Raw genomic sequence first — 25196 nt, 5'->3', positions numbered from 1 at the left:
AGCTAATTGTCACGGCACCTACCGCCGGGTATGTATGCCCCTGGCAATAAATTTGAACTTGAATTTATCTGAGGAAAGCAACACACACAAGATGCTGGAGCAACTCAGCAGGCCAGGAAGCATCTATGGAAAAGAGTATACAGTCACTGTTTCAGGCTCTGTCTTTTCATCAGGAACTATGAAATGTCAACTGTCCTTCTTCCTATACTTTATTGTCACCAAACAATTGATGCTAGAGCGTACAATCATCACAGCGATATTTGATTCAGTGCTTTGCGCTCCCTGGAGTACAAATCAATAGTAAATATAATAAAAATTTAAATTATAAATCATAAATTAAAAAAAGGGAAAGTAAGGTAGTGCAAGTCAGGTCTGGATATTTGGAAGGTACGGCCCAGATCCGGGTCAGGATCCCGTTCAGCAGTCTTATCACAGTTGGAAAGAAGCTGTTCCCAAATCTGGCCGTATGAATCTTCAAGCTCCTGGAGAAGAGGGAAAAAATGTGTGTTGGCTGGGTGGGTCGTGTCCTTGACTATCCTGGCAGCACTGCTCCGACAGCGTGCGGTGTAAGGTGAGTCCAAGGATGGAAGATTGGTTTGTGTGAAGTGCTGGGCTAGGTTCACGATCTTCTGCGGCTTCTTCCGGTCTTGGACAGGACAACTTCCATACCAGGTTGTGATGCACCCTAGAAGAATGCTTTCTACGGTGCATCTAGTGAGGGTTTTAGATACTGCCTGGCCTGCTGCGTTCCACCAGCATTTTGTGTGTGTTGCTTGTGTTAATTGATGTTTTTCAGCATTTACAATTTTGTTGTAATTTTAAGTTTTTTTAAAAATCTTGAATATGGAAATTTCCTGTTTGGATAATGTTTCAAAAATGTTCACAATAAAAAAAGCTTTTTGGAAATTATCTGGATTGGTTTTCCTTTAAATTATTAGCACTGATTTGTATGTTTTAATATTGCAAAACGTTCTGTATTTGTTTTATCGAGGCAGTTGTCAGAGTAAACTGCTGCCTTTTGTATAACACTTAGTAACTTTTTGATTAAGTTTGTATCATCCTTCAAAATGTTATAACTTTAGGAACACTTCTGTAGTTACTATTTTAGAAGTGTAATCTTAAAAATAAATACAAATTTCAAAAAGAAATATTTACTACCACTCTAAATATTTCCAGTAAACTAGTTTCCATAACTTTCTGAGACAGAAATTCCAGATATCCGCCACTAACCGTGAGAAGAAATTTCTATGTCCCTCGGTTTTAAATAACCAGGCTGTTATCTTGTAGAGGTGTCCCTCCATTCACACAGGAAACATCCCAATGTCTTCCCTGTCATACAGAACACAAAATTCTGAAAGAACTCAGCAATCTATGGAGGGAAATGGACCATTGACTGTGTGAGGGACCCTTTCTCTGAACCTCCTGCTTAGCCTGAAAACTTGACTTTAAGGGAGGAAGAAGAACTTTGTGAGATGTAGTCTGATCATGCACTCAAGATGAGATTTACTGACCTACCCCTGGACAAGTTCTGGATTTCTGTGAAAGACGACTATCCTGCCATTCATAGGAAAGCAATGAATATTTTGCCTCAATTTTCAATTTTTGCATGTGTGAGCAAGCATTTTTCTTGTTTAACAAGCATCAAGAGCATGGATAAAAATCACCTCATTTCAGTTGAAGGTGCTTATCTCAAGATCGACCTAGAATTGAGTGTTTGTACAGCAAAAAAACAAGCACAAGTTTCACATGCTAAGACCATATTTGAGCCGATGTTTTTTCAAAGTCTTGTATAAAGTTGTGTCTTAGGCTAAATTTTTCTTCATGTTGTTTTGGTTTATGGTTTTTAGTAACATTACAATTCAACATTGTTAATAAATGTTCATGTTGTAAATAAATCAATTTACAACCTTTATTTAAATTAAATCTGCCGAGCCTACCTTTAGAAAAATTAAATCTCATTTTGGCTTACGTCAGTTATTAACAGAAATTTATTGTGTTTGCCTTATGAGTTTTTAAAATTTATGAAAAGGAAAGAGATTAGTTTCAAGAAACATAAGCTAAGCTTAACTACCTGTTTTTTTTTAAGAAAGGTTGGCTAAAAATTCATTCTCTACTCAAAAGAGCATTGACAATTATTTTTGGGTTATTATATCTACAATTTACTGATCACACTAATGTATCATGAGCTGTAGAAAAAAATTATTCCAAGGGTTCCTCCAGAGCAAAAAAGGTTGAGAAAGGCTGGTCTAGACAGAGAGAAGCTATTCAATTTTGTGATAGTCTCAACAATTGGGAGTCATAAAATGATTATCATTATCAAATGATCCAACAGCGACAAGAAGAAAACATTTTCAGTTTATGGTCTGAACAGAGAAGGCAAATTTAATTGTCAAGCTCAAAGAGGAGGTGAATAAGTATCTGAAAAGAAAAAAAAATGTATGGCAATGGCAGAGGAGGACTGTGGAACTAGATTCCAAAGTTATTAATCTCAATGTTCACATGATGGGCTGAATGTCCTTCCCTGCTGCTGTATTGACACCTCCCGGCCGCTAGTATCGCTATGATTGTCAGATGTTTGTCAGACCACCGGCGCTCAGTCCTCCAGCAGTGGCGGGATCTCCCTGTGGCCACGCACTTCAATTCCACAGACCACTCCCACTCTGACATGTCTGTCCATGGCTTCCTCTACCGTCAAGATGAGGCCACACGCAGGTCGATGGAGCAATACCTTATCTCCCGCCTAGGTAGCCTTCTACCTGTCAGCATGAACATCCAACTGATACCCCTGCCCCCCCTTACCCCCATCCCTATTATTTTAGTCGTTCTCTTTCTCTCTTTTTCCCCTCTTACTTTAATCTCCCCCCAGCCCTACCTTTCTTTCTCTTTTATTCTCCACCTTCCCCCTAGCCCATTTCCCTCCAGCCTATCGCTTCCCAGCTCTCCAATTCATCCCTCCCCCCACTTCTTATCCCCCCCCTTGACCATCCCATGTTACTTCACTCCTGATGAAGGGTTTCGGCCCGAAACGTCGTCACTACCTCCTCCCACAGATGCTGTCTGGCCTGCTGAGATCTGCCAGCATTTTGTGTTTTTATTTATTTCCAGCATCTGCAGATTCACTCGTGTTGACAATGACTCGCGTGGTGAGTTGGTCTGAGTCCTCCCAGCTGTGGTGGAGAAAAAGGACAGTATTGTGAGACCTCCCAGCGCTGGCGGCGCTGTGGAAGAGAAGATTTGCGTGTTGAGACCTCCCAGCCGCTGACGGCGCTGTAGTGAAGATTTAGGGGTTGAGACCTCCCAGCACCAGTGGCGCTACAGGTGGTGGATGATGCCGGGATTGTTTCCGGGTCAGGCGGCACCGCATGGCGCGGTGAGGGGCGAGAGAGGCAGCGCCAGTCCGAGGGCTGGGCCTCCGGGGAGAGTTGGCTGCACCATGGTTTTCCTGAAGTGTTTCCCTCCCCCGGCTGAGGGGGTGCGCCTGCAGCAGCCCGAGATCGCGGCGGTGCTGGACGGCAAGGGACTGGGCACCGGCACACTGTACATCGCCGAAAGGTGAGGAGTTTGTGGGGGTCTGTGCTTCGGCCTGCCGAGTGTTTCTGTTTGCGGGGGAAGAGTAGGGAGATGCGAGGGTGGGAGAGGGAAAGGGGTAGACGGAGAAAGAGAAGAAAGCCATGAAGGGAGGGTGGGATGGGAAAAGAGGAGGATAAAGGTAGAGGTGAAGGCAAAGAGGGGGAGTGGGATGAGAGGTTAGATCATGGACCAATACCATCAAACAAGGGGGCCGTGGACCCCTGGGTTAGAAGAGGTAATCGGCTGAGACATTTCTATCATAACAGATACTGCCTGAGCCGGAGTGCTCCTGTGTTCGGGCGGGGGGGGGGGCAAAAGCGGGAGGAGGAGGGGAGGGGTGAAGGTCGACTATGCACAGGGGACGGTAGTGTTACCTATTGCCGTCCTTCCCTTCAACTAACGTGGTGCCATTTATCACTGTCAACGCAACAACTTTTGTAGGGTTTTGTCAATTTTGCGTCAAATTGGTGTGGCCTCATTTACTTGCTTTTGTTTGTCTTAAGTTTGCCACTGTTCTCGTAGCCTAGTGTTCAAAACATTTAAACTGAACTGAGTGTCTTCCAGCCAGTTCTGGTAAATGGGGACAGGAATCATCTGTCAGCCTCTTGAGTGTTGTCTGACTAAATTACAGTATAACTAAAATAGAGCCAGAAGCTGGTCTATTATTACTGACTTATGTCATGAAATATGTTGTTTTGTAGCAGTGCAGAGCAAAGGCATTACAAATTGATACAAACTACAATATCAAAAAGATAATTATTGTAGAAGTAAGCGAAGTAGTGAGGTGTTGTCCATGGAGTCATTGTCTGTTCAGAAATCTGATGAAGGATAAATAACTGTTCCGAAAACATTGAGTATCTGTCATCAGGCTCCTGTACCTCCTTCCTAGTGGTAGTAATGATAGGAGGGCACATCCTCGGTGATGGGATCAGTAATGATAGATGACGCCTTCTTGAGTCAATGACTTTTGACAATGTCCTCAAGGGTAGGAGAGGCTAGTGCCTAGGCTGAGTCTGTACTGTTCCTGTGCAGTGGCCCCTGCGTTACCAGATACTGATGCAAGTTGTCAGAATATTATCCACGGTATATCTGTAGAAAATTGGTTACTTTGCTGAATCGTTCCATCTTTGCTAATTTATGTGGCATTTGCTTAGTCCTCCCTGCCCCCACCCCACCCGATCAGGGTCACATGAAGCCATGGGAGCAGGTGGTGGATGGTCGTATGAGCAGCTGGTGCATATCACAGGTCCTGGTTATGCGACCACTGACACCAGACTATTGATAATGGCCGGGGTCGCCTGTTGTGTAAAAACACTGCCCAGGAGAAGGCAATGGCAAACCACTTCCGTAGAAAAATTAGCCAAGAGCAATCATGGTCATGGAAGAGCATGATCGCCTACATCATACAACACGGCACATAACATGCGAGTGATGATTCATAGAACAATACAGCACAATCCAGGCCCTTCCACTCATGTTATGCCAGCCTTCTCGCCTACTCCAACATCAATCTAACCCTTCCCTCCCACATAGCCATCCATTTTTCTTTCATCTATGTGTCTATATGAGAGTTTCTTAAATGTCCCTAATGTATTGGCCTCTATCACCACCCCTGGCAGTGTTTTTCATACATTGCCCACTCTGTAAACAAAACAACTTACCTCTGCCATCCACTTCCCTATTGCTTTCTCCAATTCTGCTTTTTCATTTTACAATTTGCCCTCAAAAAGTTTGAGTAAAACAACTAGCAACCCAGCAGCAAAATGCTGCATAGTGGCAATGTTCAGCAATCAGGTTTCAATTATCCACCGCTGTCAGTAAAGGATTTGTCTGTTCTCCCTGTGACCACGTGGGTGTCCTCTGGGTGCTCCAGTTTCCTTGCACATTCCAAAGGCGTACGGGTTAGGAAGTTGTGGGCATGCTGTGGTGGTACCAGAGGACTCTCCTTACAAAGAGCGGCAGGAATTGAACCTGGGTTGCTGATGCTGTAAAATGCTACGTTAACACTACACTACCGTGTCAAACTTACAGACGTTCTTCTGTATAAATAAGCTGCAATAATATTCAATTTTAAAATCTGATGTACTGTATACACAGGTTCAGTTCTACAAACAGCAGAACTAGTTTTCTCTCTCCACTTTAAGAAATTGTTCCTTATCAGTTTTATCACGAACATTTATACTATACACTGCATCCACAAAGGAAACAGTATTATGAAGGACCCCACGCACCCCTCAAACAAACTTTTCTCCCTCCTGCCATCTGGGAAAAGGCACCGAAGCATTCAGGTTCTCACAACCAGACTAAGTAACAGTTTCTTCCCCCAAGCTATCAGACTCCTCAGTACCCAGAGCCTGGACTGACACCTTGCCCTATTGCCTTGTTTATTATTTATTGTAATGTCTGCACTGTTTTGTGCACTTTATGCAGTCCTGGGTAGATCTGTAGTCTAGTGTAGTTTTTTTTCTCTCTGTGTTGTTTTTTACATAATTCAGTCTAGTTTTTGTACTGTCATGTAGCACCATGGTCCTGAAAAACGTTGTCTCACATTACTATGTACTATACATAGCAGTTATGGTCGAAATGACAATAAAAGTGACTTGACATTATGTACTCTTGATCAGAATCAGGTTTAGTGTCACTGACAAACATCATGAAATTTGTTGTTTTGTGGCTGCAGTACAGTGCATCACAATTTAAAAGACTACACTACAATAAGAAATGCATTCTAATAATTAAATAATTAGTGCAAACTGAGCAAAAAGGAATTGTGAGGTAGAGTACACGTTTTCAATGTCCATTCAGAAATTTGATGGCGGAAGGGAAGAAGCTATTCTTGAAATGTTGAGTTGTGTGTCTTCAGATTCCTGGACCACTTACCTGGTGGTAGCAATGAGAGGGGGGGCTTGTCCTGGTGGTAGTAATGAGAGGGGGTATGTCCTGGGTGATGGGGTCCTTAATGATGTTCTTTTAGCCCTCACTCTCTAATTCAGGCAGTGTCTTGGTGAGCCTCTGCTTACTTTCCAAAGCCTCCACATCTCTCCAATACTGGGCCAACAAGAATGAACTACAGTACTCCAGATACTGTGGAGACCTGGTTGTCATAGTGATTGATTTTCCTTGTGTTTGCCAACTATTCTCAGGTTTTATTTACTCAGGGAGGTGGGTGTGTGGAATGCCTGGCTGGGGGTGGTGGTAGAAGCCGATACATTAGGGACATTTCAGAGACTCTTAGAAAGATGGAGTGTTATGGACTGCGTGGGAGGGAAGGGACGGATTTATCATGGAGTAGGTTAAAAGGTTGGCGTAGCATCCATTACACAAGTGTTAAGGAGAACAAAATAATTATTACTCCAGATTTGATGCAGCACAAAAAACAAGATAAAGAACTCAATAAATTAAACACATAAGTGACCATGGTAGCAGTCAGTGAGGTGCTATTACAGCTTGGGACCTAGGGGTTCAGAATCCAGTTCTGATGCTGTTTGTAAGAAGTTTGTATGTCCTTCACATGAGTATAAGAGTTTCCTCCGGGTGCTCTGGTTTCCTCCCATAGAGTAAAGACGTACCAGTTAGTAGATTAATATAAATTGTCCTGTGATTGGGCTAGTGTTAAATGGGTGGGCTGCTGGTTAGCGCGGCTCATTCAGCCAGAAGGGGCTGTTCTGCACGATTTCTCTAAATAAGGTAGCTTATATACATTGATTGTATGTCTATAAAGTGATGCTAGACACAGGAGTGTCTGTTCATCAGGTGGAAGGGTGGGTTAGTGGGTAGAGGGGTTGATCAGCCTTACTGCTTATGGAAAGTAACTGCTTTTGAGTCTGGTGGTCCTGGCCCTGACGCTGCCTGGTTGATCACCCTGGCCCTCCGAGTGTAGTTTGTATTTCTGGCAGCTCAATGCCAGAGAGCATTTTCCTGCTGTGAGGCGGGGGAGCAGGTTCGTGCTTTGTTCCTGGAATCTGCTGACTCTGTAGTTTGGTAACAATAGCCCCAATGTGCAGGAGAAAATGGGCGATTGTTTACTCTAGATGTTGTATTTCCATTCTGCTGGGCAGCCTGGAGATGGTGTAACTCCAGTAAATGGTCCTGCCTTCCAATTTAAGATTTAATGATTAGCTTTAATTGTCACACGTACATCAACACATCGAATCATTAGCGTAACGTCACCAGTGACCTGAGTTCAGTTCCTGTCACTGTCTTTAAGGAGTTTGTACATTGCTTCCCATGTGCTCGGGGGTTTCCTCCAGGTGCCCTGGTTTCCTCCCTCATTCCAAAAACATGCTGGTTTGTAAGTCAATTGGTCAATGTAATTTGGCATGTAATTAGGCTGGGGTTAAATCAGTGGGTTGCTGGGCGCTGTGGCTTGAAGGGCTGAAAGGGTCTGGTCCACCCTGTATCTCTAAATAAAAATAAAATGAACAAACATGGTGAAAATGCAATTAACTAATAACTCCTGGTAAAGGTTTCACAGCTAACAGTGTTTGGGTTATTGTTGAGAATGTGGGCTATCCAATCGGGAGTGAAGGCTGGGGAGCGTTTTGTTTTTGTGCCAGACACCGGTGGGAGTTTTTGTCTTGTTTCGGAGGGAGATGGAGAGTGAAGAAGCCAGAGAGACCTGGTTGCAGGATTTGAACTGGTGGGGACCGTGATTTGATGCAGCCAAGGTGTGGAAGTCTACTAGAGATCAGTGAATGTGGCTTTTGGAAGATTTGAGCTCCAACCTATGCACATTTGACTGATTAATTATAATTGGCACTTTTTGTTATTCATACAAACTGGGGCATGGGTGGGCGAGACATCTCACAGATTTGGCGGACCCGGAGTATGTATACCCTAGACGTACGAGGCCGGGGAGCGGTTGGTTTCTAGTGCTGAGTTGGGAGACTGCCAGCATGGGCTACTGAGCTGTTTCTGGTGATGCACAGGAAGAAAGGGGGTTTCACTAGTATATAAACTCTGCCAGGGTGGATCCAAGCCCGGCTGCGAAACGAGGGGGGTTAGGTGTGGAGCTAGCAATTACATCCCATTGAGCCCCAGAGTTACAGAAATGGCAGCAGAAGCTCCAAAGACCTCATCCCTGGATCTCAGAAGATGGTGGACAACTTGAAAGACTGGCCCAGAGCAGCAGACTCTGGTAAGCTGCCGTCGGTAGCCTGTGTCCCAGTAGGAGTGATGCTCTGAAGACAGGGGTTCCCAATCTTCTCTCTCTCTTCCCACCCCCCCCCCCCACAGCATTCCTCCAGCAGATTGTGGGTTGCTGAGGGAAGCTGGATTAAGTGGGAAAACAAGCTGGTCTGCCACCTCCTCGAGTACCACCTGGCATCTGCTCAGTATGTGCTCCTTACGGCAGGGATTCCCAACTTGGGCTCCACGGACCCCTGGCTTAATAGTGTTGGTCCATGGCATAACAAAGGTCGGGGACACCTGCTCTGTTCTGTGACTGTGCCCTCTGGTTGTGGACTCGCCCACTATAGGAAACATCCTCTCCTCATTCACCTCATTAGGTTAGATATATGCTGAATGGCCACTTTATTGGGTACACTTGTGCACTTGCTCATTCGTGCAAATATCTAATCAGCAACTCCATGCATAAAGGCAAGCAGATGTGATCAGGGAGTTCAGTTGTTGTTCAGACCAAACATCAGAATGGGGAAGAAATGTGATCAAAGTGACTCTGACCATGCAATGATTGCTGGCGCCAGACAGGGTGGCTTGAGTATCGTTGAAACTGCCGATCTCCTTGGAGTTTTATGCACAACAGTCTCCAGAGTGTACAGAGAATGGTGTGGAAAAACAAAAAAAAAACTCCAGTGAGCAGCATTTCTGTGGGTGAAAGCTGCTTATTTATGGGAGGGGTTAGAGGAGAATGCCAGACTGGTTCAAGCTGACAGGAAGGTGGCGGTAACTTGATACAACAGTGATGTACAGAAGAGCATCTCTGAACACACCACATGTCAACCCTTGAATTGGATGGACTACAGCAGCAGAAGAGCATGCCCAGCTTCACTCCCATACCAGAAAATGAGGCCACTGAGTGTATCCAGTTGAGAGACAGGCAATGAATGGAATTACCAGACATCACATCCCAAGACTAATTGATAGATTAATTAATTGCTTACTGCTGGCTGTTTTCAAAAGTAGGAGAGATTACCCATCTGATTCATTTCACGGTCCATACAAGGTGGGTGGAATGGCCTCTGCTGTGCCAGACAACTAAAGTCCTGTCACAATTTTCTCCGGATCTTTGCAAGGCTGGTAGCATTAAAAATACACTCGCCTAGCCTTTGAAAGCCCTCCTACCATTGAGCACGTTTACACGTGAGTGTTGTCGCAGGAAATCACAATCAATCATCAGGGGCCCCCACCACCCAGGCCATGCTGTCTTCTCACTGCTGCCATCAGGCAGAAGGTACAGGAGCCACACCACCAGATTCAGGAATAGTTATTACTTTTCAACTATTAGGTTCCTGAACCAGCGTGGATAAGTTCACTCGCCTCAACACTGAACTGATTCCACAACTTTTAGACTCGCTTTCAACTCATGTTGTCAGGATTTATTACTTATTATTATTTTATGTTTCTTATGGATTTGCACATTGGCTGTCTTTTGTGTGCAGTTTTTCATTGATTCTGTTGTTTCTTTGTATTTACTGTGCATGTCTGATGAATCTCAGTGTAGCCTATGGTGACAGATATGAACTTTGATAATAAATTTACTTTGTATATGGGGATTCCTGCTTGCCATTTGGTTGACTCTGCATTAAAGTTTGGCCAGAATGAGATTGTACAGCCGGTGGGAACTGAACTGTTCCCACACATCGGGAAGCAGCAGTATTGTAGATCAAGCCATTTGCTGTGCCGCCAGTGATGACAAGGAGTTTAAAGCAGTTAGAAGCTGCAAGTCGTCCATAACCCACACAAAATGTTCTATTCCAATGCTTGGTAGTTAGTGAGGTAAATTACTCCCTGAGTGTAGATATGTGGTGGAGAGTGGGGGAGTCAATGGAAACATAGGAAGAATAAAATATTACTTGGGAGTGAAAGACACCCCCCCCCCCCCAATCCAGGCTGTGTTCTCTTCTCGCTACCACCAATCATCAGGAGGCATTGGGTCTCACAGCACCACGTTCAGAAACAGTTACTACCCTTGAACCAGCGTGGGTAGCTTCAGTCACCATGCTCAACTGATTCTACAAGCTATGGATTCACTTTCAAGGACTCGTTACTGCCCCTGTTCTCGGTGTTATGTTTATTTGCACAGTTTGTTTTTGCACAATGGTTGTCTGTTAGTCTTTGTTTATGTATAACTTCAAAGTAAGTTTATTATCAAGGTATGTACATATTACCATATAGTACTCAAAGATTTATTTTCTTGAAGGCATTCACTTTAAGTACAGAGAAGCAAATGGGAAACCATACTCAACAGAGACAAACAACCAATTTGCATAAGACAAACTGCCCTTACAAACATATAACACTGTGAACAAGAGTCGTTGAAAGTGAGTGCGTAGGTCATGGAGTCTGTTGAAGTGAGTGAAGTTATCCACGCCGATTCGAGGTTGAACTACTGTTCCTGAACCTGGTGGTGTGGGGCCAACACCCCTGTACCTCTGTCCCAGTGGGAACAGTGAGAAGCGAGCGTGGTCTTAATGATGGATGGTGCTTTCCTGCAACAACTCTCCTTGTAGGTTTGCTCTGTGGTGGAGAAGGCTTATAGAAAACAGAAATCTACAGCACATTACAGGCCCTTCGGCCCCAACATTGTGCTGACCATGTAATCTAATCTAGAAACTGCCTAGAATTTCCCTACCGCATAGCCCTCTTTTTTTAAGCTCCATTTACAGAAGACCCTAATATGTCCACCTCTACCGCTATCACTGGCAGTGCATTCCACACACCCACCACTCTGTGTGGAAAAACTTACTTCTGACATCCCCCCGGTACCTATTTCCAAGCACCTTAAAATGATGCCCCCTTGTGTTAGCCATATCTACACAATCAATGCCGCTCATCATCTTGCACAGCTCTATCAAGTCACCTCTCAACCTCCATCACTCAAAGGAGAAAAGGACAAGTTCACTTGCGATGGACTGGGCTATGCTCACAACATTTTATAGGCTTTTAAAATTTCAATTTTATTTCTTTTCCCTGTGAATGTCTGCAAGAAAGTGAATCTCAGGGAAGTATATGGTTACATATATGTACTTCAATAGTAATTTGCTTTGAATTTTGAATAAAGGCATTGGTGATAGTGATAATCTTATGTAAGTCATAATCTTATCTGTTTTCTCTCTGTCATTCTGTGTCCCTGCTTGTCCTTGTTGAAAGAAATTCTCCTCATCTTGGGTAGCCCTCTTATTCTGATATTTCCCCAACAGTCAGGAATGATGTTATCCTTTAGTCCAATGTCCTTTAGTGGCTGTGTCTTCTGTCATTTGGATTCCAAGCTCTGGATTTGCCTCACTGCCTTTGTATTTCTTTCTTAAGATGCTGATTAAAACCTGCCTCTGACTTCTGGGCGTCTTCCTGAATATTCCCATAGAACCGGCTTTTGAGTGATGCTTAATTCGAGTAGCTTTATTAGTCACATGTACTGCATATCTAAACATACAGTGAAATATGTTCTCTGCGTTAAAACCAGCGCAGTCTGAGGATGTGATGGGGGGGGCAGCCCACAAGTGTAGCCTAATAATCCAGTGTCAGTGTCGATTCCCAGAATGTTCAGAACAACACGGAACATGACAGCAAAACAAATACCTTTCTTTCTATCCTCTTCCCCCATTGAGAAACGCCAACCCTTGTCTTCAAGTCCTCCTGCCTGCAGTTCTTGGCCCTGGGGATCACAGGTCTTCCTCCTCAGCACCTGCTGACCTGACCTCCATCTTTGGGCATCGCTGGAGTCCAAATTTCTGAACTGCTGACTGACCTTGAACCTCTGGATCTGGCCTGTACAGACCTCAAGCCCCTGGATCTACCCTGCACAGACGTCCGACTTTGTACCTGCCCTCCCCTGGGGTGTGAAGATGCGTGAGGTCACTAGCCCTCGTCGAGATCTATATAAAAAGAAATTATTGTCTTTGAAGTCCGAAATGTGGAAATGTGGGGGCCTTATGCAAAAATCCTTCCTGAGGTAACTACAGGGGAGAAGCCAGCAGCTCTGAATCTGTTGGTTGCTTCAAGTAAGAGAGCAATACTGGGTCAATTTTCTTCCTATTCTTGCTAGTTTTTGCAATATGCACCAAGTGTGCCATATTGATTCTTATTGTTTGATGCTTTAAAAAATATTATTGATAATTATTCAGCATTCATTTTGAGAGAACTAGGATATAAAAGTATGGATGGAATGCTGAGGATTTATAAGGCCTTGGTCAGGCCACACCTGGTGTTTTGTGAGCAGTTTTGGGCCCCTTATTAAGGAGGATTGTGCTTTTAAAGCCCAATGGAAGTTTATGAGAATGATCGCAGGAACAAAGCGGCTAAAGTAGGAGGTGTTTGATGGCTCTAGAGTTTAGGAGATTGAGGGGAGAGATCTCATTGAAACCTATCCAGTATTGAAAGGCCTAGATACAGTGGAAGCAAAGAGGATGTTTCCTATAGTGGGTGAGTCTGGGCACAGCCGCAGAATACAAGGGCGTCCCTTTAAATCAGAGATGAGAAGGAATTCCTTTAGCCAGAGGCTGGTGAATCTGTGGAATTGGCGGTTATGGAGGCAATCGAACTCTACCAGTGTAGTAGAAAATAGGAGGGAAATTTTCATTCTAAAGATGAAGTTTTTACATGCCATGACTTCACTGCTGGCCTGCCACTTTGTCGTGTTGTAAAAGTTGCAAAATGCGAATTGTGCAGGTTAGGAGTGAATTATATTGTGAAGTTTTCATATATTTTGCAGTTTTCTAGTATAGTTATTTATTATGCCATTCTTATGCAATAAAGAACACACAAAAAAGTTTGTCTCGACAATGGAAGCTACAATGGGCTTCACATGGACTGGTGATCCTCTTTCATTGTGCCCAGTCTGTGGCAAACAAATTACAAATGCAGCAATGGCTCCAGCTCAATTGAAAAGACACTTGACTGGAAATCACAGCCATGTGACATGTAAATGTGCTCATTATCTTAAACGGCTATTGGAATCTCAAAACAAACAGTAAAGCTTTTGTTAATAAAGTCACTGTCAGGAAAGGGGTTCAGGAAGCAAGTCATTTAGTAGCAGAACTTATTACCCCAAAAAGGAAAAGTCACATAGTTGGTGAGAACCTAGAAATGTTAGCATGTAAAATTAAAGTGGGTAAAATCCTCAGACAAGATACAATATGAAAAATTGAACAGTTTTCACTCTCAAACAGTACAATAAATCAACGTATTGATGACATGTCACATGATGCCGAGGAGTTATTTGTGATAAACTGAAAAACAACAGCTTCACTGTCCAGGTTGATGAGTCACCTCGCTGCTTGTAAAAAAGGCAGAACAAAGACGCTTCTTCCTCAGAAAGCTGAAACAGGCCAAACTCCCACAAAAGCTGTTGCTTAACTTCTACAGAAGCACAACTGAAACCATCCTGACCAACAGCACCACCATGTGGTGTGCCAGCTGCACAGCCGCTGAGCGACAAGACCTGCATCGCGTGGTGAAGGTGGCCCAGCGAACTGTCAGGATGGCGCTCCCAGGACTGGACACCATCTATTCCAGCAGACTCAGGAGGAAAGCAATCAGCGTAACCGGAGACACCACACACCCCGGCCGCTCCGTTTGACCCACTGCCGTCCAGCAAAAAGTTCAGGACACTAAAAGCCAGAACAAATAGACTATGGAACAGCTTCTACCCCAGAGCTGTGGCCTCCATCATACCACTCCCACAGAACAATGACTGAAACTGTGAGCACACACAAGGATGCAAATACTTGCACTAATGGCACTTAGTGCATTACTGTGACATTCTGGTGCTGCTGCAACTTATTTCCTGCTACTTATCTATTTAATGCAGTTTTTTTATTACTATTGTGGCGACCCACTTGCTGCGCAGGCGAACCGGTTCACAAATAGCCAGTGCGCGGGGGGAGACTTTGGTAATGCACCTCTGATTTCATTTCCACCCGGAGAGCGCGGGCGCTAGGTATTAAATGCCAGCGCCGCAAAGTTTGAATAAACTAGTCTTCAAACAACTGCGTGCATGTTGTTATTTCAGCGCTGTGTGTAGCACATCGCTACATTGGTGACCCCGACGGTCCAAACGGGGTTTGGACCAAAGATGACCGACTCTTCATCTGTTCACGCATTTTCACTAAAACTGCCGACTTTCTGGACTCTGCGACCATGCGTGTGGTTTAGCCAAGCAGAAGCCCAGTTCCAGATTCAGCAGATATCTTCTGATTCCACGTGTTACTACCACGTGTGAGCGCCCTTGACCAGGAGATGGCCGCCCAGGTTGCGGATTTCATACAGTCGCCCCCGGAAGAAGGCAAATATGAAGCATTCAAAGCGCTGCTCATTGGGACCTTTGGCCTCTCACGGCGCGAGCGATGTGCCCACCTGCTTCGCCTGGACAGTTTGGGAGACAGACTGCCGTCAGCATTGATGAACAAGATGCTGTCCCTGGCTGACGGACACAAGCCCTGCCTCATGTTCGAGCATGCGTTCCTAGAGCAACTGCCCGGGGACATACATCTGCTGCTGGCCGACGTAGATTTCAGTGACCCCCGGAAAGTGGCGACCCGGGCAGATGTGCTGTGGAAAGCCAAGAGGGAGAGCGTGGCGTCCATCGGTCAGATTACCAGGCCACGCGCCCAACAGCAGACCAGACCAGGCCCGGCAGGGGGGCGCACACAACACAGAGGCAGGAGTGAGGAGGCCAGTGAACAGTGGTGTTTCTACCACCAGCGGTGGGGCACAAAACTCCGCTGTTGTTGCCCGCCCTGCAAGGGCCAGGGCCAGCTGCCGCTAATGACTATGGCGGCTGGCCACCAGGACAGCCTCTTGTATGTCTGGGACAAACAGTCAGGACGCCGCTTCTTGGTCGACACCGGAGCGGAGATCAGCGTCTTGCCCCCAACAGGGTACGACGCCCGCAACAGGAAGAAAGGACCCACCCTGAGGGCTGCAAATGGCAGCACGATACGGACCTATGGCACCCACACATTGCAGCTGCAGTTCGGCGCCAGCCGGTTCACGTGGGACTTCACACTGGCTGCAGTGGCCCAACCACTCCTGGGGGTGGACTTCTTGCGAGCTCACAGCCTGCTGGTTGACTTGCAAGGGAAAAGACTGGTACATGCCGAGACTTTCCAGACATTCTCCCTGGGTGAAGCCAAGTTGCCACCTCCACACCTGGACTCCATCACGCTGTCGGGCAATGAATTCACCAGAATCCTGGTGGACTTTCCATCGATCCTGGCACCGCAGTTCACGGCAGCCATGCCCGCACACGAAGGCTCCCCCCCCCCCCCCCCCCCACTGGAAAAGCTCTGCCTGGCGAAGGAGGAGTTCAGGAGGATGGAGGAATTGGGGATCGTACAGAGGTCTGACAGCCCATGGGCCTCCCCCCAGCACATGGTGCCCAAAGCAGCTGGGGGTTGGAGACCATGCGGCGACTACCACAGACTGAACGAGGCTACCACTCCAGACTGCTACCCCATGCCACACATACAGGACTTTGCAGCAAACCTGCACGGGGCAAGAATCTTTTCCAAAGTAGACCTTGTCTGGGGATACTATCAAGTCCCGGTGCACCCTGAAGACACCCCCAAAACAGCACTCATCACCCTGTTCAGCCTGTTCGAGTTCCTCCGAATGCTGTTCGGCCTGAAGAATGCCGCACAGACGTTCCAGCAGCTAATGGACGCGGTGGGACATGACCTGGACTTTGTGTTCATCTATTTGGATGACATCCTTATAGCCAGCAGTATTCACCAGGAGCATCTGTCCCACCTCCTCCAGCTCTACTCCCGCCTGAGTGATTTCGGCCTCACAATCAACCCGGCCAAATGCCAGTTCGGTCTCGATACCATCGACTTCCTGAGCCACAGGATTACCAAAGATGGGGCAACACTTCTGCCCGCCAAGGTAGACGCGATCTGCCACTTTGCCCGGCACAACACAGTCAAAGGCCTGTAGGAGTTCGTTGATATGGTGAACTTCTACCACCATCTCCTCCCCTCAGCAGCCCGTATCATGCGCCCTTTGTACACCCTGATGTCGGGTAAAGACAAGGACATTACTTGGGACAAGGAGGCCGCTTTCGTTAGTAAAGCCAAGGAAGCCTTGGCAGATGCTGCGATGCTGGTACACCCCAGAACGGACAGTCCGACCGCCCTCACGGTGGACACATCCAACACAGCAGCCAGTGGGGTGCTGGAGCAGCTCATCAAGGGGTGCTGGCAACCCCTGGCGTTCTTCAGCAAGCACCTACGACCACCCGAACTCAAGTACAGTGCTTTTGACTGGGAGCTGTTGGCACTGTATCTGGAAATCCGGCATTTCAGGTACTTCTTAGAAGTTCACGGCCCACAAACCATTGACCTTTGCTTTCACGAAGGTGTCCAATCCCTGGTCGGCTCACCAGCAGTGACATCTGTCCTACATCTCCGAGTATACGACGGACATCCAGCATGTCTTGGGAAAGGACAATGTCGTGGCGGACGCACTCTCCGGACCAGCGGTCCAGGCCCTGTCCCTGGGGGTAGACTATGCGGCACTGGCTGAGGCGCAGAGGCAGACGACGAGATGCCCAGCTACAGGACCGCAGTCTTGGGTTTGCAGCTGCAGGACTTTCTCGTACCCCCAGGTGATAGGACCCTCCTGTGCAATATGGCTACCGGCCAACCTCGCCCCATCATCCCGGCAGCCTGGAGGCGGTGAGTTTTTGACTCCATACACGGTTTGGCGCACCCATCTATCAGGACAACTGTCCGGCTGGTCTCCAGCAAGTTCGCATGACACGAATTTCGCAAGCAGGTCAGTGAATGGGCCAGAACGTGCGCGCAGTGCCAAACAGCCAAGGTGTAGCGGCACACTAAAGGCCCGCTGCAGCAGTTCGAACCCACCCACCGGAGGTTCGACCACATTCATGTAGATATCATGGGCCCCCTACCAGTGTCCCGAGGAGCGCGGTACCTCCTAACTATGGTAGACCGCTTCATAAGGTGGCCAGAGGTGGTCCTGCTCATCGACACATCTGCCGATTCCTGCGCCCGAGCACTGATCGCAACCTGGGTAGCACGCTTCGGGGTACCGGCCCACATTACCTCCAACAGAGGCACCCAGTTCACCTCCAGCCCGTGGTTGGCTGTGGCCAGCCTGTTGGGAACGCAGCTACACCACACTACTGCCTACCGCCCACAGTCGAACGGACTGGTGGAACACTTCCACCGTCACTTGAAGTTGGCTCTCATGGCCCGCCTGAGAGGACTTAACTGGGTGGACGAGCTTCCCTGGGTCCTGCTTGGAATTCACACAGCACCCAAAGAGGATCTGCACGCCCCGTCGGCCAAATTGGTGTACGGCACGCCCCAGGAGAGTTCATTCCAGCCCCAAGGGGGCAAGAGGAAGAACCTGCAGCAAGTCCTGGACAGGCTGCGCGAAAGGCTCGGCAACCTGGCCCCCGTACCAACTTCACAGCATGGACAGACCCTGACCCATGTACCCAAAGACCTGCAGAACTGTAAGTTTATGTTTGTACGAAGGGGCGGACACCGGGCACCGCTACAGCGGCCGTACGAGGAGTCGTTCAAGGTGATCAACAACAACGGGTCCACGTACGTTCTGGACATTGGAGGGAGAGAGGAGGTTTTCACAGTGGACCGACTCAAACCAGCTAATGTGGACTTGGCGCAGCTGGTCGAGGTTCAGGCACCGTGGCACAGAGGCTGATCCAAATTGTGGACATTTGGGGGAGGGGTGTATTGCCGGTTCTGTGGGGGGGAGGTTATGTGGTGACCCACTTTCTGCGCAGGCGAACCGGCTCAAATAGCCAGCGCGTGGGGGGAAGACTTTGGTAATGCACCTCTGACGTCATTTCCGCCTGGACAGGGCGGGTGCTAGGAATTAAATGCCAGTACTGCGAAGTTTGAATAACCTAGTCTCGAAACGACTTACTGACTGCGTGTTGTTATTTCAGCACTGTGTGTAGCACATCGCTACAGTGTCTTGTTTTTATCTACTGCTTTGTTTAATTGCCTGAAAGGAAGCCAGAGTTTCAATGTATCTATGTATAATGACAATAAAGGTCATTCATTCATTCATTCATTCAACAGATTTCAGCAATAAATGTCATGTAGCATTTGAAAGGTTTGTAAATGATGGTGAAATTAAAGAAAACTTCTTTCTGTTGCAAAGTGGTGCCAGAAAAAAGCAAAGGCCAGGATGTATTAAACATTTGGTCTTCATAGCTGGAAACAAAGGTACGTCTTGAAAGAGCTGTTTTGGCAACTGTACTGATGGTGCCCATAAAGTTGGCTCCGTGAGAAGTTTTGTTTCTCTTTAAAAACAGAAAGAAAATCCTGATATTGTCACAACAAATGTTGTAAGTAGCATTAATTAAATCAATTTACAAACCTTATTTAAATTAAATCTGCCAAACCTACCTTTAGAAAAATTAAATCCCATTTTGGCTTAAGCCAGTTATTTAACAGAAATTCATTGTTTGCCTTTTGAGTTCTGAAAATTTATGAAAGAGAAAGAAAACTTAGGGAGAAGAAGGATGCTTATGTGAGAATGCTGTTCTTGGACTACAGTTCAGCATTCAACACCATAACTTCATCCAGGCTCGACAGGCAGCTCAGAGACCTTGACCCTGCCTTGTGCACCTGGATCTTGGACTTCTTGTCAGATCACTGGCAGGTGGTAAGAGTGGGCTCCCTCATCTCCACCCCTCTGATTCGCAATACAGGAGCCCCTCAGGGCTGTGTACTAAGTCTCCTCCTTTACTCCCTGTATACCCATGACTGTGTCACCACCCACAGCACTAGACTGCTAATTAAATTTGCTGACAACGCTACATTATCTCAAAGAACAACAAGGTGGCCTACAGAGAAGAAATCACCTCTCTGACACAGTGGTGTCAAGAAAACAACCTCCCCCTCAATGTCGCAAAAACAAAGGAGCTGGTTGTGGACTACAGGAGGAATGGAGACGGGCTAACCCCTATTGACATCAATGGATCTGGGGTTGAGAGGGTGAACAGCTTTAAGTTCCTCGACATCCACATCATTGAGGACCTCACGTGGTCTGTACACACTAGCTGTGTGGTGAAAAAAGCACAGAAGCGTCTCTTTCTCCTCAGATGGTTGAGGAAGTTTGGTATGGGTCCACAAATCCCAAGAACTTTCTATAGGGGCACAGTTGAGAGCATCCTGACTGGCTACATCACTGCCTGGTATGGGAACTGTACCTCCTTTAATTGCAGGATTCTGCAGAGAGTGGTGCGGACAGCCTAGCTCATCTGTAGTGAACTTCCCACTATTCAGGACATTTACAAGGACAGGTGTGTTTTTTTAAAAAAAAGGTTCATAGTATCGTTGGGGACCTGAGTCACCCCAACCACAATCTATTCCAGCTGTTACCATCTGGGAAACTGTACTACAGCATAAAAGCCAGAACCAACAGGCTCTGGGACAGTTTCTTCCACCTGGCCATCAGATTGATTAACTCACAGTGACTCTGTGTTACATTGGCTGTTCTATTTATTATAAATTACTACGATTGCACATTTAGACAGAGATGTAATGTAAAATTCTTACTTTGTGTATGTGAAGAATGAAAGAAAGTCAATTGAATTCAGTGGAAAAGAAATTAATTTCTAGAAAGGTAAGCTGAGCTTAACTACCCCTTTTCAAGAAAGGTTGGCTAAAACGTCATTCTCTACTCAAAAGAACATTGACAATTATTTTTCGATTATTATTTCTAAAACTTACTGCTCACGTTAACATACCATGTGGTGTAGATATAATAATTTTTACACAGGGTTCCCTGAAACCTGAAAATTATTTCAAGGGTTCCTCCACAGCAAGAAAGGTTGACAAAGGCTGGTCTGGAATATCTGCTATGTTTTGTTGTGTACTATTTCCAAACAGTAGCTTCTTTGTGCAGAGTTGTGTGTACAAGGAGCGAGCCGACAAAGGAGGCAGTTGAGACATGCACGTTAACAGTATTTAGACAACACCTGAACAGGTACATAGATGGGAAACACCTGAGGGATATGGGACAAACATGAACTTATGGGCATTTTGTTTGGCACGGACTAGTTGGGTTGGAAGGCCTGTTTCCATGGGAAAAGAATGATTGAAATTCCAGAATGTGATCCCAAAGTCCTGGTTGGAGGAGAACTTGATTTGCACTGGCAGTGGTTCTCTGGTACTTCCTGGTACCTGACTGACCATCTGCAATTATTTAGACAGCTCATTTAGGATTATTTTTAAAGAATTGTTTGTGGGAGTTTTATTAATTCACATTTTCGCCCTGTTTTTGTTTTCCAGTCGGCTGTCTTGGTTTGACGGATCTGGCATGGGATTTTCCTTGGAATATCCATCCATCAGTTTGCATGCTGTGTCCCGGGACATAACCGTTTATCCCCAGGAGCACCTGTATGTGATGGTGAATGCCAAGCTGGGGGGTGAGCATACACCTTTCTTGTATTTTAATAAGCCAGGCGGATTAGGAGATCTCCTGCTTTATTTCTCCTCTCCTGTATACAGTGGACTCTGGTTAATTGGGACACATCAGGACCAGAACAGTTTGGCATACTAAAGCAGCTGTCCCAATTAGCCATAGCTTCGTGGAAATTGTTTAAAAAGTATTGAAAAAGACAACAAACCAAATTGAGCAACAAATTGTGTATTTAATGAAATACAGAGGAAATTAGAACATTACCAATACAATCACAGCAATATAAAACTGCATATTGGTTCCTAATCATTATCAATGGAAGAATTCATCCAGTGTATGCTGCTGTGTTCTTTTAATTAACTAAATGAACAAAATCAGTGCAATACAGGTAGTCCCTGAGTTACGAACATAAGACTTATGAACCGAGGAAGGAGAACGCCGTCTGCCATTTTAATTCGTATCGCAACGCCATCCGTCATTTTACGTTGTTGCCGCTGACACTGCATTGAGTGTGTAACTTTGTATTTGGCTTAAATTTTTCTTAGCAAGGTTCACCCTGACACACACACACACACACACACCCCCCCCCACCTGGTGGCGCAGTGAGATCAGCGCCGGCCTGGAGAACGGAGGTTCCCAAATTCGATCCACTGACAGACTGCTTCCGAGCCTGCTCTGCATCCATGCCGGCTTGACGTCAAGCTCGCAACTTGACCTCGTAAAAAAAAACACTGCCACCTCCAGTTTAAATTCCCATGCGGAATATTGTGGAGGACCAAATACCCAAACCCAGCACAGCCCCCACTTGTCCCATTTAACCTGTCTCAGTGTAATGGAGTTTAGGACCCGGGGAATTCAGTGTGGTGGTCCTTAGGACCTGGCGGAGCTCAGGAGCCGGCGGATGTCAGGTTCTGCCGCCCGCAGTGTTTCTGTTCAGTTGACGGGAAGTGATCGCGATTGAAAATAAAGTGGAAATAATAAAGCGTTTGGAAAGAGGTGAAACATCATCGGTCATTGGAAAAGCATTAAGCTACGGTCGGTCAACGATTGGAACAATTTTAAAGGATAAAGTGAGAATAACAGAGCATGTGAAAGGTCCTGCCCTGATGAAAGTTACAATTATTACTAAGCAATGCAGTGGTTTAATTATTGGAATGCATACATTTCTTAATTGTTTTATATGCATAGAAAGGTAAAATATATACTAAGACAAACGTTTGACTAACTGATGCTAAATAATACCGGATGTACTTGTTCCGACTTATGTACAAATCCAACTTAAAGACAGACTCAGGAATGGAACTCGTTCGTAACCCGGGGACTGCCTGTATATGGGCTGCAAGAAGTAGGGTCAAAACAAAAAAGAACAATAATCAAAAATCACTGCTTTTTAAATTTGCATCCATCAGGATGACATAACACAAGCAGACACAACTTGAGTTATTTAAGAACTGTTCCTTCTAAGCATGGTAGAGTGTCTAATGGCCACGACTCATCCTAGTTAGCAACTGTTCCTGTTCCAATTAAGCACCATAATGTCATAGATAAAAAAAGAATCTCTGCTCTTTTCTTGATTAGTTTTTTATTCTTTAAGACTTGTCCCAAATAAGCAGCTGCCCCAGTGATGGCAGAGTTAATTGGAATCCAGAGTTACTTGGAAGTTCAGACTATGGAGTTGGGCTCCATCTGTTTCTAACATTAAAAAAATGCAATAAAAATATGTGATGGGAAATTTTAACTTTACTAATATTGGCTGGCATCTTCCTAGAACAAGGAGTTTAGATGGTATGGAGTTTGTTAGGTGTGTTCAGGAAGGGTTCCTTTCTTTTTCAATCTTATTATTATTAATATCAACATAATAAAATTGATACATAGATAATGGGATTACAAACATACACATTTCAACTGAACATGAAAGAATACATAAGCAATAGTTACAGTATAAATGAGTCTTCCCAAATCATGGACGATACAAGTAACAAATAAGCAAGGCAAACCTAGGTATATCGTAATATATATAAAAAAAACAGAGAAAAAAATTATGCAAAAAAAAACCTAATCTAACAATCTAATAACTAATAAGGAAAAAAACGAAAAAAGAGAAAAGGGAAAAATAAAAAAAAGGGCTGTTTATAATATCTAACAAAAATACAAAATTATCAGTGTCGTCAACTCCGATCCCCTCAACATATGTAAAATTGAAACTGGAAAAACAAATAGGCTTGGAACAGGGCCATATTACATCATATGAAAATATTGAATAAATGGTCTCCATATCTTTTCAAATTTAATAGAAGTATCAAATACAACACTTATAATTTTTTCTAAATTTAGACATAACATAGTTTGAGAAAACCAATGAAATATGGTAGGAGGATTAATTTCTTTCCAATTCAACAAAATAGATCTTGCCATTAATGTAAGAAATGCAATCATTCGACAAGCAGAAGAGGATAAATGGAGTGAGTCCATCATTGGTAATTGCAGTAATAGGATGAGGTTGTAAATCAATGTTCATTACTGTGGAAATAATATCAAAAATGTCTTTCCAATATTTTTTCAAAAGCGGACAAGACCAGAACATATGAGTTAAAGATGCTATCTCAGAATGACATCTGTCACAAATAGGATTTATATAGGAATAAAAATGAGCCAATTTATCCTTGGACATATGAGCCCTATGCACAACCTTAAACTGTATTAATGAATGTTTAGCACATATAGATGATTTATTAACTAATTGAAGAATTTTATCCCAATTCTCAATAGGGATAGTAAGGTTAAGTTCTCTTTCCCAATCATTTTTAATCTTATGGAAGGGCTGTGAACGTATCTTCATAATTATATTGTAGAGTTTTGATATTAGCCCTTTCTGAGAAGGATTTAGTTCAAACAAATTCTCCAAAATACCTGAAGACACAAGATTTGGAAAGGTAGGAAGTACAGTATTTAAGAAGTTCCTAATCTGTAAATATCTTAAAAAAAAGAAATCTAGGCCAATTATATTTATTAGATAATTGTTCAAAACACATAAAACAATTATCCAAAAATAAATCAGAAAATCGTAGTAATCCTTTAGTCTTCCAAGCTGAATAAGCTTGGTCTATAATAGAAGGATAAAAAAAGCAATTGGATACAATAGGAATATTTAAAACAAACTGAGTCAACCCAAAAAATTTCCGAAATTGAAACCATATACGTAAAGTATGTTTAACTATCGGATTGTCAATTCGTTTCTGCAATTTAAAAAGAGCAAAGGGAAGAGAAGACCCTAAAATAGAACCCAATGAAAATCCTTGTACAGATTTAATTTCCAAGTTCACCCAATGAGGCTAAAAGATAAATCCCAATCCTTTAACCAACATATCAAATATCAGATATTGACTGCCCAATTATAAAATCTAAAATTAGGCAATGCCAATCCACCTTCCTTCCTTGCCTTCTGTAAATATTTTTTTATCTAATCTAGGATTTTTATTCTGCCATATATATGAGGAAATTTTTGAATCAACATTAGCAAAAAAAGATTTTGGAATAAAAATTGGTACCGCTTGAAATATATATATAAAAACTTGGGTAAAATAACCATCTTAATAGCATTAATCTGACCTATCAGAGATAAAGATACTGGTGACCATTAGTAAACAAAAATTTAATCTGATCGATTAGGGTAAAAAATTAACCTTAAATAAGTCCTTATAGCTTTTTGTGATTTTAATCCCTAAGTAAATAAGAGTCATTGACTAATTTAAAAGGTAAATTTCCATAAATTGGAACCTGTCTATTTAAAGGAAACAATTCACTCTTATTAAGATTTAATTTATACCCGGAAAAATTACTAATTTGAGCCAACTTATAACTGCAGGAATGGATTTCTCAGAATCAGAAATAAATAATAAATCATTGTGGCGACCCATTTCCTGGCACATCTGAACTGGCTCACAATTAGCCAGCGTTCCGGCTAAGGGAGATAGCCTGCGGGGATTTGCGAGCGCAGAGCTTTGGAGCCTCTGCGCCACGGG

The 25196-nt window shown here is 44.5% G+C and overlaps 1 protein-coding gene across 2 annotated transcripts in view; it reads left to right on the top strand.

Annotated features, from left to right (window-relative positions):
* The first annotated feature begins 3326 nt into the window (after positions 1–3326).
* Positions 3327–25196, top strand: part of clns1a (chloride channel, nucleotide-sensitive, 1A) — a 61957-nt gene continuing 40087 nt past the window's right edge. Inside the window, exons 1-2 of one of the 2 annotated variants that reach the window (XM_059963737.1) lie at positions 3327–3552; positions 21045–21181. In XM_059963737.1, the coding sequence (XP_059819720.1) occupies positions 3329–3552; positions 21045–21181 (361 nt within the window). In that variant the 5' untranslated portion in view covers positions 3327–3328. The remainder of the gene's footprint in view (positions 3553–21044; positions 21182–25196) is intronic. The other variant, XM_059963738.1, reaches the window with a different exon arrangement.

This window comes from Hypanus sabinus, chromosome 3 (genome assembly GCF_030144855.1).
Source record: "Hypanus sabinus isolate sHypSab1 chromosome 3, sHypSab1.hap1, whole genome shotgun sequence".
In the NCBI taxonomy this organism is placed as follows: domain Eukaryota; kingdom Metazoa; phylum Chordata; class Chondrichthyes; order Myliobatiformes; family Dasyatidae; genus Hypanus; species Hypanus sabinus.
The sequence above is the reverse complement of the archived record's forward strand: the minus strand, read 5'-3'. Positions and strand labels throughout refer to the sequence as shown.